Below are 14,214 nucleotides of genomic sequence, written 5' to 3'. Positions count from 1 at the left end.
TATGTGTATGTATGAATGTGAGTTAGGGACCTTAGATTATATATATATATATATATATATATATATATATATATATATATATATATATGTGTGTGTGTGTGTAGAATGACTGCACTATATAAGTACCTGTAATAAATATGTACACCCCTTGAGGGTTAGGGACTGATGTGAATGTATAATATATATGTAAACCGCTGCGTAAATTGACGGCGCTATATAAGTACCTGAAATAAATAATAAACTATATATATGGTATAGTTATCATAAACATGCGCTGTGGAGCGCTATAACCATTAATGTGAATAAGGTCTTGGTATTGACGTTTAAAGTGCACAAGTGATACAAATGTAATATAAAGATTCCAAGTCCAATCGGCGGCCATCTTTGACTCCCCTGAGTTACCTTTCCAGATCCAGATGACCAGGAGTGGTCTGATTTACTCAAATGCGCATTATATTGCGCTTTCTGGTTAGTGCAATATATATTCATTTACAGCCACTGGAATCACAGAATTCACCTGATGATATTTTATTGGACTTGGAATCTTTATATTACATTTGTGGCACTTGTGGACTTTAAACGTCAATACCAAGACCTTATTCACATTAATGGTTATAGCGGTCCACAGCGCATGTTTATGATGACTATACCATATATATAGTTTATTAGATCGATTTTATATATATTATGTACAGCGCTGCATTTATATATTTACTGGTTTATGAGAAGGATTTTGAGGTTTTGCCTTCATGCTAGCTGCTCGTCATTTTACCCAGCGCTCGATTTATACGTTCAACCATTGATATGATGCTGCACTCTCGTTTAGCGGGACTCTGATGTGATAAAGGGGACTATGATGTAATAGGAGACTCTCACATTGAGGCTCTTATGGTTAGGGAAGCTTTTATCTGACAGGGGGATGTCTGATGTAATGGGGGGACCCCTCTGATGTGATAGGGAGACCTTTGAGGTGATGGTTGGACATTTGATGTGATAGAGAGGCCTCTGAGGTGATGGTTGGACCTCTGATGTGATAGGGGGCTCTGATGTGATAGGGAGACCTCTGATGCAATGGGGGGACCTCTGATGAGATGAGGGAACCTCTGATGCAACGGGGGACCTCTGATGTGATGGGGAGAGCTCTGATGTGATGGGCGGACCTCTGATGCAATGGGGGGACCTCTGATGCGATGGGGGGACCTCTGATGTGACGGGGGACCTCTGATGCGATGGGGGGACCTCTGATGCGATGGGGGGACCTCTGATGCGATGGGGGACCTCTGCTGTGATGGGGGGACTTCTGATGTGATGGGGGGGAATCTAATGTGATGGGGGACTGCTGATGTGATGGGGGGACCTCTGATGTTATGGATGGCTTCCAGGATCACATTTCCCATTGATACGTACCATCTATGCTTTTTAGATTTTAGACTGGGGTGCCTCGAGAATTTTGCACAATTTTGAAAGGGTGCCACGACTAAAGAAAAGTTGAGGAAGGTTGCTCTGAACCTTAGTAAATGATGATGGAACGGTTATTCCAAAATGTGTTCAAAAATCTTTAAGATCAAATTGTTATTTGACTGTTAAATACTAAAAAGAAAAATGTATTTGTTTTTAAAATGGTATAGGAGGGATAGAAGAACAATATAGTGTGTACTGAGCTTACACTGCACCTTGAAGTTAGTCTAAAAACATAATTTAGGAGAAGACTGGACTTGACAAGTACAAGCTGGATATGGCAAGGTCTGGTATGGTGGGACATGACTGACTAATGGTTGACCAACTACACAGTATATCCCTATGCAATACAATAATATTTTAGAATGGACATTATTTTTAGGGTCCGTGTCCAATTTAGTGTCTTATTATTTGTTTCTACTCGATGCACTTGACCTCTTAGGTTAGTCTTCGAAGGACAGATATCTCACCACAAATGGTGTGCCGAGGCTAATGGTGTCCTTGAGCTTCCTAAAGGAGCCCTGGACCCATATCAATCTCCCTCACAAGAGTAAATCCTTGAACCTACACTTGTTCCCATTTCTCTGTTGGGAATTTTCATCAAATCCGTGTGCATTTCCTAGGACTTCTTACTTGCGAAAGTCTTGTTTTTACCCCTTAACATGAATTTCCATTTCGGCAGCCAAACTGGGATAACACCTACTTTATATTTGTTACATGTTCGCATTCACATAGCATAACCCGTCCTGTCCGCCCTGGCGTCCCCCTTTAAAAGTTCTTAGGCGGGCGGGAAGGATTGATGATCTTGTGACCACAGTGATTGTGGGTCACAGTGGTCACATGATCACCAGCCCTTCCTGCCCACCTGAAAGTTAAGAACTTTTAAAGGGGACACCAGAGTGGGTGAGAAGGATTGGCGATCATGTGAGCGCTGTGATTGTCTTCATGTAAGAAAGGACACCGCTCTAACCACTCGTGGAGTCCTATGTGAAGATGGCCTCAGCCGTGAGGTGATCATTGAGCTCCAGCTTGGAGCTGCGCCATCACGTTATATACCCTGTGATTGGCTGTCACAGTGGTCACATGATCGCCAATCGTTCCTGCCCACCTGAACGGTAAGAACTTTTAAAGGGGACACCAGGGCGGGCACGAAGGATTGGCGATCATGTGACCCCTGTGATTGTCTTCATGTAAGAAAGGACGCTGCTTTAACCACTCGTGGAGTCCTATGTGAAGATGGCCTCAGCCGTGAGGTGATCATTGAGCTCCAGCTTGGAGCGGCGCCATCACGTTATATACCCTGTGATTGGCTGTCACAGTGGTCACATGATCAGGTGCCGATAGCTACTGGTGTTTAGTTGGGACCAACAACTGTTTTTGGCAGCATGGTCTTTGTGCAGTGAGCATGCTCCCATAAACATTGCCTGTCCAGATACGCAAATGTGTGTGGACGTTAAAGCTCGCACAAATATTTACTGAGGGCATAAAGGTGATAACTTAAAAAAAAAAAAGTAAAAATTGCAGTTTAGCTTTTTAGATGCTCTTTTTCGGAACCTCCAGCACTGAAAGTCCTACTTGGTTCTCTTTGTTTACGAGAGGGGCTAAGCTGCTGTGTTTGCCACGAATAGCCTTTTTCTGTACTCTGCTGGCAGAATTCATTATCAGTTGTAAACTAGATATGAACACTGTTTTTCCTAACAACAGGTTAAAGACGTAGGAGCTGGGCTTCTTGTAGTGTATGTTAATGAGAGAAATCTCAGCCAGCCTTTAGCCTTTCTATTGGGACAGACACACTCTGGACTTCTTGCAGTCAGCCATGACACCTTCTCCTAATAAACATCTCAGTGAGGCTGAGAACCCCTGTTTTAGATGGCTTGCATTGTGCCGCCATGGTGCAATATAGAAAGAATAAAGAGGTTTAAAAGAAAAAAAAAAGGCAACAGGCAAATCGCCTGCGTTTAAAGTTTATTCCCGATTCTGCTTTTTTCGGGACAGAATGCTAACCATTGTTTTAGAGTAAATATAGTATTTATTAGTTTTTAACAAAATTGCATCAATAATCAAGTACAGAGGTACAGTTCCTTAAAGGAAGCCACGGGCCACCATGCAATAGTTTCAATGTTGCGTTTCCCATTACTCTAATTGTGCAGAGTTACCTAGGATGGGTCTGTGTTTGATCCCCTTTGCAGCTTCACTTCCCTTGCCTGATTCTCCAGCTTGAGAGTCGGCGCTCAGAGTTCCCCCTGAGGTCTGACAGTTTCTGCCCTGTCAACTGCCTGACCTTACATACTCCCTACCAGCTTTGAGTGTGCATACTGGTATCATTTACGAGAGTCTTCCTAAAGTGTAAGACCAGCCACAACCTTTTTTTTTTTGTGGATAGAGTAGGGTAATATACACTCTCAGGTTTGATTGCTGTCTCTCACCCTATCAACTGTCCGATCTCGATCGGGTTCCCTCCTAAAAGTGCATGGGGCTCAGCTATTTATTGTACGAGGAGATATCAAAGAGTTTTGAGACTAGTTTTGTAAGCACAAGGCTGCACACACAGTCACAGGGAGCACTGACCTTCATAAGTCAGTTTGCCAGAAGACATCTCCCTGTGTACGTCGGGAGCTGTGCAACTGGTGCTATTCTGACCAGGTGCATTACCACGTCTGCTGTTTCATCATAGACAGCAAGTTAGAACAAAGAGCAAATGTGAAATTCTGCATGAAACTGGGCAAATCTGCCACAGAGAGACGTTGGACACGATTTGGCAAGATCACGGTTATGCTGCAATGAGACGTTCAAGGCGTTTTGAGTGGCCAGGTCCCCAATCCCCAGTCTTCTGACCCAGGAGCAGAAGGAACACCACGTCACAGTCTGCCAAGAGCTCTATCAGCGTGCCGTAGATGACCCGTCCTTTATGTCGAGGATCATTACCGGTGCCGAAACTTGGGTGTACGGGTTTCACGCAGAATTTCACATTTGCTCTTTGTTCTAACTTGCTGTCCATGATGAAATAGTAAACATGATAACGCACGTGGTCAGAATAGCACCAGTTGCACAGCTACTGATGTACACAGGACAATGTCTTTTGGCACACTGACTGATGAAAGTTGGTGCTCCCTGTGACAGTGTGTGCAGCCTTGTACTGCCATCTGTTGTTACAAAACTAGTCTCAAAACTTTTTGACACCGCCTCGTATTTAGGCACCTGAAAGAGCATGGAAACTGAGCAAGATCAGGCGGTTGACAGAGGGTCAACTCTCAGAGGTTAGGTGAAATCACAGCCTGACTCTCATGCTGCCGAAAGAGACTCATACATAATAAGTAACACTTATAAAACATTTGCTGGGCAAATGTCAAACACATTCGTGTAAGCCGAACAAATGTTTGGCTGTAATTTCTATAACAGAGTAATCCGTATGATTGTGAGCGCCGTCTAGTGGCCAAAATGCAGTATGTTTTCTCATTGAGCTATTTCAGAAAACAATACCACATTTTTGCAACTAGATGTAGCTAACGATCACAGGATTGACTCTATTAAAGAAATTACAGCCAAAATTCAAGCAGTGCGCACGAATGGGAATGATGTTCATCCAACAAATGTTTTATAAATAGACCCCTAAGAGGGGGAAATGTATATTTCATAGGCTAAGTTTGCAAAGTTTTTATAATTAAAAATGCAATAATTCCTAAGGCCAAGGCACAACTGGTTCTCTTAAAGGAAAAGTCACCTGTTACTATCAACACAGTCTGCTGATCGATGGTTAGGATGTGCAAAAAGAGCTACGACTGAGGGGACGAAGGAGTAAAATGTGGTGCATGACAAAGGCCAGAGGTACAAAAGAATAAGAGGTCACTATAATAATCGTGTTCCTGCGAGTGGTGAATGCAGCAGACCGAAAAATGTGTAAAATGACATACAAAATGTGAATGTGAAAGGAGTAATAAATGACTGACGAGGAGTCAAAAGAAGCAATTTATCTAGCTCTGAAATTGTACCAAAGTGATAGAAATAATAAAAGTGTTTTATAAACTTGTCTGATTTTTAGAATAATAACCACGTAAAAGGAAAACTATAATGATTTTGGGTCAATTTTATAATTTTTTTTTAAGTTTTTTAACTGGTGATATGCATTTGTGTGATATGGTGCATACCCTTCCAAATCATTCAGGTGTATCCGGTGAAGGGTTTCCAGTGAAAGATATTTTAGACAATTGTGAGCTTCCGACCTTGTGGTAACCGTTCGGTGAGGATCCTTTTTCTGTTGAGGCATGACTGTGGCTCTTTGTATGAGGTGTGACAATTTAGTTCCCGGAATGCCCGCAGTGTAGCACTATGGTAGTGAGTCACACAACCATTCACACTCCGGCATGTTCTGACATGTTCTCGCCTGGGTCACAGACCAGTGGACTTAATCTTTACAGAGTAGCAGAAGAAATAACGCGTGTGCGTTGCGCTGTTGACGGAAAATGAGTGACAGGAATCTCAAGCAGCGGGTTAACATCAAATTTTGCGTGAAAATTGTCAAAAGTGCGAGCTTATGGTGAACATTCCATGAAGACATCAAGTGTTTTTCAATGGCATAGGCGGTTTAAGGAGGGGTGGGAAGCAGGGGCGTATTTACCACAAGGCAAACAAGGCATTTGCCTAGGGCGGCATTTTTTAGGGGGGGCAGCATTGCCCCCTGGAAGAAGGGACATATGCGGCATGGGGACCAGGTGGGATCCGAGAGAGAGGCTGCTTGATGGTGTATGCAGAGCCTAACTGTCGTTCCCGGGGATGTCCAGAGCTGTAAATGTTCTCTCTGTTTCCGGGGGGGGAGTTGTGTGTTAGTGGAAGTCTCTCTCAGGTGGGGGGATGGAGCAGGGGTGTTGTTGATCACTGTCAGGCTCTCTTAGTGGGAGGGAAGGGCCGCAGGGGGAGGCTTTGGAGGCCTGGTGTTGGTGGGTGTCAGGCTCTCTCTTTCCCGGGGGGGGGGGGGCATCCGATTTTTGTGTTGCCTAGGGCAGCACAACACCTAAATACACCACTGGTGGGAAGATGCCCATGATGACGCAGGAAATGAGTGTGAACCCTCGTACGGTCATACTGGTATGTTTTTTTTTATTGACAAGTGGATAGTTCACTATGAGTTCATAGAACATGGCACAACGGTCAAGCAACATTGTTACTTGAAATTCTGAACAGGTTACGGGAATATGTTCGGAGGAAAAGACCAAAACACTTTCCTGGCAAGTGGATTCTCCACCACGACAATGGTCCTACAAAAACATTTTTTTTCAGTCCATTCTGGGAATTAACTTGTCACACCTCGTACAAAGACATGGTTTTTGATGAGTTTGGTGTGAAGGAGCTCAAATGTCCTGCAAAGAGCCCTGATCCTAACCCTACTGAACCCTTTTGGATGACTTGGAATGACAATTTTGAGCCAAGTCTTCTCATTCATCATCAGGCCCAACGTCACAAATGCTCATTTGGATGAACAAGGCAAATTCCCCCAAACAAAATTTGTGGAAAATCTTCACAGAAGACTGGATTATGTTACAGTTGAAAGGTTAGCCAACTCAACGAGCTCCCTTATTTAAGAATGGGATGTCCAGCAAGCTCAAACAGGAGTAATGGTCATCTATCCCCATTTTTTGGCCATATACTATAAATTGACAATGATAGCAGTCTTGTTTAAGGGGTCTATAGATACAGGCAGCCTTAATTTGGGGTTTTTACAGTATCATTGTTTTAAAGGCATCCAAGGGATGCAGAGAATCAGCTCTTGTAAAAATCCACTCCATATCAGATAGGTTTGGTGGAATTGTTCAACGCTTTTATTGCCTACATCCTTACATCACCAAGAACCCCCTGACAACAGACAATTCCAATATGAAAGTGGTTCTCATGAGATCTCAGTGGTGGGATATCTGAAATCTGGTGTGGAGGAACTCAAGCGGCCTGCTGATAGCAAGCTGAGTCTTCTCCAAGATCAGTACCTAACCTCACAAATGCTCTTTTGGCTGCACAAATTCCCTCACAGTCCATAATTTGTAGAACATCTTTCCGGAAAAGTTGAGGCCTTTACAGCTTCAAGATTGACCAACTCAATATTAAGGCTCCATGGTTTCAGAATGAGATGTCCAGCAAGCTCATACAGGAGTGACAGTCACGTATCCCTAAATATTTGGCCATATAGTATAGATTGCCGGTAGTGTTGTTTTCAGGGTCTGTAGGTGCAAGCAGCCTCAAGTAGGGCTTTTTGGAACAGTAACTTTATATGGAAGCATTGGAGAAGGGGGGGAGGCAAGGGGTCACCTCTTGTACAAGCCCACTCTACATCAACTAGATTCGGCGTAATTGTTCTACTGTTTTTATACTGAGAGGCTGCCATGGCCTACATCCTTACATCACCAAGAACCATCGAACAATAATAATAAGAAAGGGGTTCTCTGGAGATCCCAGTGGTGAGATATCGGAAATTTTGTGTGGAGGAACCGAAGTGAGTGGTCTGCTGATTTAGGGCCGGGTCTTCTCAACAGATGCTATTTTGGCTGAAGAGCACTAATTCCCACGGACAAACTCCAAAGCTTGTGGGAAGTCCTCCCGGAAGAGTGGAAGTTGTTACAGCTGCAAGGTTGACCAACTCGATATGAAAATTCTGTGGTTCAGGAATGGTTGCAAAGCTGATATAGGAGTGATGGTCACATATAGCCAATATTTTGGCCATACAGTATACATTACAAAGTTGTCTGGTTTTCTGGGTCTGTGGGTGCAGACAGCCTCAAGCGGGGTTTTTTAGTAAAGTATAGTAGCATCCAGGGGGAAGGGGGGGGGTACAAATCACCAAAATGAAAGGGGTTCTCAAGAGATGTCAGTGGAGAGAAGCTCCCTTCCAAGAGTTGTCCTGGCCCCTTTCCAAGCCTCCTGTTAGGGATTGGCCAGGATCCTTCAAGAGTGCAAGCCAGCCACTGCTCAGATCCACCCACTGCCTCTAGACCTTCCTCCAAAGCTCTAGAGCAGGGGGAAATTCCAGAGGGGCTGGCCTGCAGATAATTTTCGGCAGCCGATACATCAATGCATCACTAGTTTACACATTTAATGGACTGTTTAGTTACACCCTCACATTACATGGGTTTGGTAAATGTATACTGAAATTGTGACATGTGGCAAGCTGACTTTGCCTCCAATTGTGCAAAAATCAGGTAGAAATGATTATGGTCTTCAAACGATTTCACAAAACAGCCATAATAGTCTTTTTATAAAAAAACTAAAAATTATTTAAATAAACAGGGAGAATTCTATTTTATATCACCGTTCTTTGCACCTCCAGCTTGGGTGAGGGCAAGGATGGGTCTCATTCTAATGTAGGTAATGCCATTGGACCAATGGATAGCTGTGGATGGATCAGGGGATGTGTCTTTGTGCACTGACACCAACCGAGACAGCCAGCATAGTCAGTCCAGAAAGAGGACGAAGCTAGGTGGGTACACTGCTGGTGGGGATGACCATACAAAGGCCAGAAAGAGGACAAAGCTAGGTGGGTACACTGCTGGTGGGGATGACCAAAGGCCAGAAAGAGGATGAAGCGAGGTGGGTACACTGCTGGTGGGGATGACCATACAAAGGCCAGAAAGAGGATGAAGCTAGGGTACACTGCTGGTGGGGATGACCATACAAAGGCGAGAAAGAGGACGAAGCTAGGCGGGTACATTGCTGGTGGGGATGACCATACAGAGGTCAGAAAGAGGACGAAGCTAGGCGGGTACACTGCTGGTGGGGATGACCATACAAAGGCCAGAAAGAGGACAAAGCTAGGCGGGTATACTGCTGGGGTGGATGACCTTACAAAGGCCAGGATGTAGTGAACTACAAGGAGCAAGGTTGGAGACCAGGTAAACTTTAAATTCTTGAAGGAGGCATCCATATGGAAATTTACATGGCATTCAGGATGTTACTGGGTACCTATATTGGTGATGGGCCGAACACCCCCTCCCGGTTTGGTTCACGGTCCAACATTCGAACCTAAGAAAAGTTTGACCCGAACTTCGCACATAATGCAAGTCTATGGGACTTGAACTAAAAGTGCCAATTTTGAAGGCTTATATGCAAGTTATTGGCCATAAAAGGGGTATGGGGACTCAGGGAACGCCCTGAGGGACAGGAATCGGTGAAAACATTTTTTTCAAAATGTACCGTTTTTAAAGGGGCCGTCCTTTGTCATTGCTTAAAGATAAAAAAAGAAAATAAAAATTCCTTTAAATATCATGCCTGAGGGGGGTATCCTTAAACTACCTGCATAGTTGCACATCTGTACAATGTATAGAATCGGCTGCAGCAGGACTTGTATTTTAAAAAAAAAGCGTGCCCCCCCCCCCCTAATCCTTTCCAGATCCTTTAGGTCTGGTAGGTTGGTTAGGAGAGATCCCACAGTAAAAAACATTTTTAAAAGTGTGTGGGGTTCCCCCTAAAAGCCATATCAGGCCCTTTAGGCATGGTAGGACTTTTTAAGGGGAACCCACCCTCAAAAAATGGGGAGGTAAGCATGAGGTCCCCCCTAAATTCCAACCAAACCCAAGCACAGACCTGACAGGGCAGGAAAGAGGGGGGTGGGGACAAGAGAGCGAGAGAGCGCCCCCTCCTGAACCAGGCCACATGCCCTCCACATGGGGGGAAGTGCTTTGGGGTAGGGGGGCTCCCAACATGGGACAAGGGCTTCTTCCCCACAACCCTGGGCTGTGGTTGTGGGAGTCTTCGAGGGGTGACTTACCAGAATCTGGAAGCTCCCTTCAACAAGGGTTCCCCCAGATCCCGCCTCCCTCCCAATATGACCGACTGCCAGTGAAAGGGGAATTTTTGGGGTTTTTTTCTGTTTTTTTTTTTGTTATGATGTACTGAGAGAGTCTGTTTTGCAAGTGACCGGGAGAGCGTGTCTATCCGTGTCGTATGATGAAATGTACTGTAACATGGGTTAGGTCAAGGCGGCCCATTGAAATGAATGAGCTGCCAATGCACCCAATGTGCTGAAAATTGGACACACACCAAGACTCTGACCAGCCCCAAGCATGACTCCCAGGGGCCTGATGGGACCTCGGGGGCCGGACTACTCCGTGATATGATCAGCTGACTCACAACTGGAGAGCAGGACAGAAGTCTTAACTGGCTGCATTACCTGTATGTTGTCCATGTTCATGAACACGACGGCCTACCACTGACAGTTTCCATTACAGGCCCCTCTGTACTTCCTTGCCTGGGCTCCGGCTGGGAACAGGTGCATGGCGGCGATCACATCGAGGAGGTCATGTGCACCGAGACAGACCAGAGACATCCTAAAGCTGCAGAGAACAATAAAAATCAGATACAATGACATAGACTGACTTTTAGATGCCGGACAAGGTGAACAATTGTAGGGGCAGTCTGGGCTGGGGGAGGGGGGGGGGAAAGAGACATTTGGGATGTTGCTTATAGCAGCCAATCAGAAAATTCTGCTTATTTCCTATCAAGCACTAGAACAATTACAGCTGAAATCTGATTGGCTGTAATATACTGGCAACACCTGTGACTATTAGTAATGTAAAAGTGTGTATCAGAAATAAAATAATTGTATAAAATAACAACAGCAATAATAATGATAGTAATAATAATAAAACATAGTAATAACAACAAAAATAACATTTATTTTTTTTTTAGAAAATCTTTTTTATTAGGTTTTTAGGAAATAAAGAGTACAAAACAGAGCATACTCTGGTTCGACATGATACACCCAAAACACAAAAGAGAAACAAAAGAAACATTAAGATACTAAACAAGCTTACCAGCTAAACAACTTCAACTAGGCAGCGCTCCAGTACAGTCAATGACCATTACATTACATTACATTACATTGAGTTTATATAGCGCCAAAGGGTTTGCTCAGCGCTGTACAATAGAGGGGGGGACAATACATGAAACATTACAGCAACTACAAACAGCACACGAGGGGTTATAGGGCCCTACTCTTTCGAGCTTACAATCTAGGAGGGAAGGGGTAGTGGTACAGGAGGAAGTGGCTGTGGGGGATGGAGTGGTAGGAGGAATGAAGGAGAGCAGCAGTTAGGTGAGGGTGGGGTAGGCTTCCCTGAAGAGGTGGGTTTTCAGGGAGCGCCTGAAGGTGAGGAGGGAAGGTGACAGTCTGATGGGTTGGGGTAGTGAGTTCCAGAGGATGGGGGAGGACCTATGAATATTGTTAATAATAATAATGACTATTACTATTATAAATAATAATAATAATAATGCAATATATATTGTGATTATAATGTATATAATAGGCAACTCTACAGTACGGTCAATGACCATGAATATTATTATCAATAATAATGCAATATATATTGTGATTATTATTATTAATAATAATATCCTTTATACTAATATTAACAATGCAATTTATAATATCATTATCATCATTGTTAATATTATTCTGATTATTATTATTAATAATAATAATAATAATAATAATAATATAAATGGTATTATTATTATTATGCATGTTATTATTACTATGTATAACAATAATAATACAATTTAGATTATCATTATTCTGAATAATAAAAATAATGCAATTTAGATTATTATTATTTATAATAACAATAATAATAATAATGCAATTTATAATATTATTATTGTCATAATTTTAATGTTATTCTGAATAATAATAATCTAAATGGTATTAGTATGCAATTTATTTATTATGTATATTATTATTATTATTATTATTATTATTAATAATAGTAATAATAATACAGTTTATATTATGATTATTAATATTACCCTAATAATCATTATTAATGACATTATTATTATTATAATACTATTATTGTATTATCAATAATAATATTATAATAATGGATATTATTATTAAGGTTTATATTAATAATCATAATATAATTTGTATTATTATTGTTATTATTATTGGTAATAAATATCATGGATCTGCACTTCTACTTCCGCCGTGTGGATCCCGCACTTCCGTACTGTGCGCTCCATGTCCTCCTAGCTGCTTCCGGGTTGCCATAATGACGCACGCCTGCGGCGATTGCAGGACGGCCCTAATTTCCTCTCATACAGAAATCATTATATCTTTATGGCTCGTTAAACGACCCCTGCTGCCGTTATTCAAATCTAGTGATATACTTCGTGTCGCTATGGTTGTCCTCAGTGCAGGAGGATCGGCGGCCATTTTGTTGTAGACCTAAGGAGGAGTTACCTGCAATATTTTTAGTTGAAGAAACTCCCTGATATGGTGGGAGGCTGGAGAATGTGTGTCCAGTGCGGAGGAGGAGGTAATAATTATGTGTTACACTCGAATACATTATCAGGTAGCAGGCCCCCTTCTCTGAGTGCCTGCAGAAATAAATCAGTAAAAGACAAAAGGCTTCCCTTACTGCAGAGATCTGCATAGACCAGAACCCGGCATCTGCTACTTTACTGCCATGGAAAAAAAAATATGTTTTTAAAATACGCTTGTTAAGGGCTTGTTTCCCCCTGCGTTGGTCTCTGAAGAGTGATCTGTGGTGGTTCCGTTTTCAGGGAGCAGTGCAGGCGCCGCAGTCTGGCATTCAGGAGGTGACAATGCTGCGCCACAACCACCAGACCAGCATTTGGCGCGTTGTTTCATTTGAATGGGTTGCACTTGGTGGTGATCCTGCAGGGGATATTTCTTGCTGCACCACAGCCGTGGCATGTATACAGTCCCGTCCAGCTCATGCTGGGGCAGCAAAAATGTGGCTCAAAAACCTATTTTTTACCGCCCCTCCAAACACGAGTGTAAACTAAGCCTTACTGTGTCTGCAATATTAATATATTCCAGAGAGAACCTTACAAACCACCCAGAGGAGGGGAAGGATATAGAAGGACACAAAGATCTCTACAAGGACGTCATGATGGAGAATCGGGCGCTCCTCACATCACTGGGTAAGAGGAGACTTTCATTTCTTGTATTGAGGATTCACCTAGATACACACATCCTCTGATATAAAGACATAGAAACAATGGATTCAGTCAGTGTGTGTGTTTCCTACAGATGGATCCAGTAATGGGAACCCACCAGAGATATGTCCCCATCCTCTGTATTCCCGGGACTCCACACAGGAACATCAGGAGATCCCTCAGGAGGATCAGGAGATCCCTCAGGAACATCAGGAGATCCCTCAGGAGGACCAGGTAGGTGAGGAAGAAGGTCCTCATTAAACTTGACATTCACCTGATTTCTGATACAAAATTTAGCAAGGATGTTTTGTCTTCATTAGAGAGAAGGTCTGATCGTGGTCAAAGTTGAAGAAGAAGAGATGTCTATGATGGGTGATGATCCATGTATAGAGGAGGAAGGTCCAGAGATCAGCACAGGTGAGGAATAAACACTAAATCCAGAGAAGAGTCCCAGATCAGATCCTCCTTGTTCAGTCACCACAACAATCTCTTCTTCTCCCTCCTCCTCTGTCAGTAGACAGTAATGGGGGGGCAGTATGTGCACAGTGGGGGGGTCAGGAGCCATCAGCCTCTATTTACTCATTTACTCTTGCCTCCACTGTAACACACATTAAAGTGCCTACCGCTCCAACATGTAATTTTGATGTATTTTTGATGCTTCTGTGATACTTTGATGATGCTTTTTTTTTTTTTTTTGAAGCTTTAATGAAGCTTGGGAAATGCCCTCTGTGTGTGTGTGTTGATTTTTTTATTTGTTTTAAAGGGAACCAGTAGATCCCCAGCTCATTGGTACCCTCTTTCATCAGATCCCCAGTT

At 43.0% G+C, this 14,214-nt stretch overlaps 2 protein-coding genes across 5 annotated transcripts in view; both read left to right on the top strand.

The window, feature by feature from the left end:
* The window catches only part of LOC149466273 (uncharacterized), a 198,461-nt gene that overhangs the window by 120,027 nt on the left and 64,220 nt on the right, over positions 1–14,214 (top strand). The gene's annotated exons all lie outside the window — the stretch shown is intronic.
* The window catches only part of LOC149466274 (uncharacterized), a 30,569-nt gene that overhangs the window by 7,672 nt on the left and 8,683 nt on the right, over positions 1–14,214 (top strand). The window contains exons 1-4 of one of the 4 annotated variants that reach the window (XM_089672937.1): positions 12,600–12,752; positions 13,280–13,383; positions 13,493–13,632; positions 13,719–13,815. The exons of 1 other annotated variant lie outside the window; for it this stretch is intronic. In XM_089672937.1, the coding sequence (XP_089529063.1) occupies positions 13,350–13,383; positions 13,493–13,632; positions 13,719–13,815 (271 nt within the window). In that variant the 5' untranslated portion in view covers positions 12,600–12,752; positions 13,280–13,349. Of the gene's footprint in view, positions 1–12,599; positions 12,753–12,778; positions 13,384–13,492; positions 13,637–13,718; positions 13,816–14,214 lie in introns of those variants that run through there. 2 more of the 4 variants (XM_089672936.1, XM_089672938.1) reach the window with 2 other exon arrangements.

The sequence above is a fragment of the Staurois parvus genome, unplaced genomic scaffold (genome assembly GCF_062004578.1).
Source record: "Staurois parvus isolate SC_StPar_1 unplaced genomic scaffold, SC_StPar_1.0 ptg000132l, whole genome shotgun sequence".
In the NCBI taxonomy this organism is placed as follows: Eukaryota; Metazoa; Chordata; class Amphibia; order Anura; family Ranidae; genus Staurois; species Staurois parvus.
Note: the sequence above shows the minus strand (reverse complement) of the source record. Positions and strands in the feature narration are given on the sequence as shown.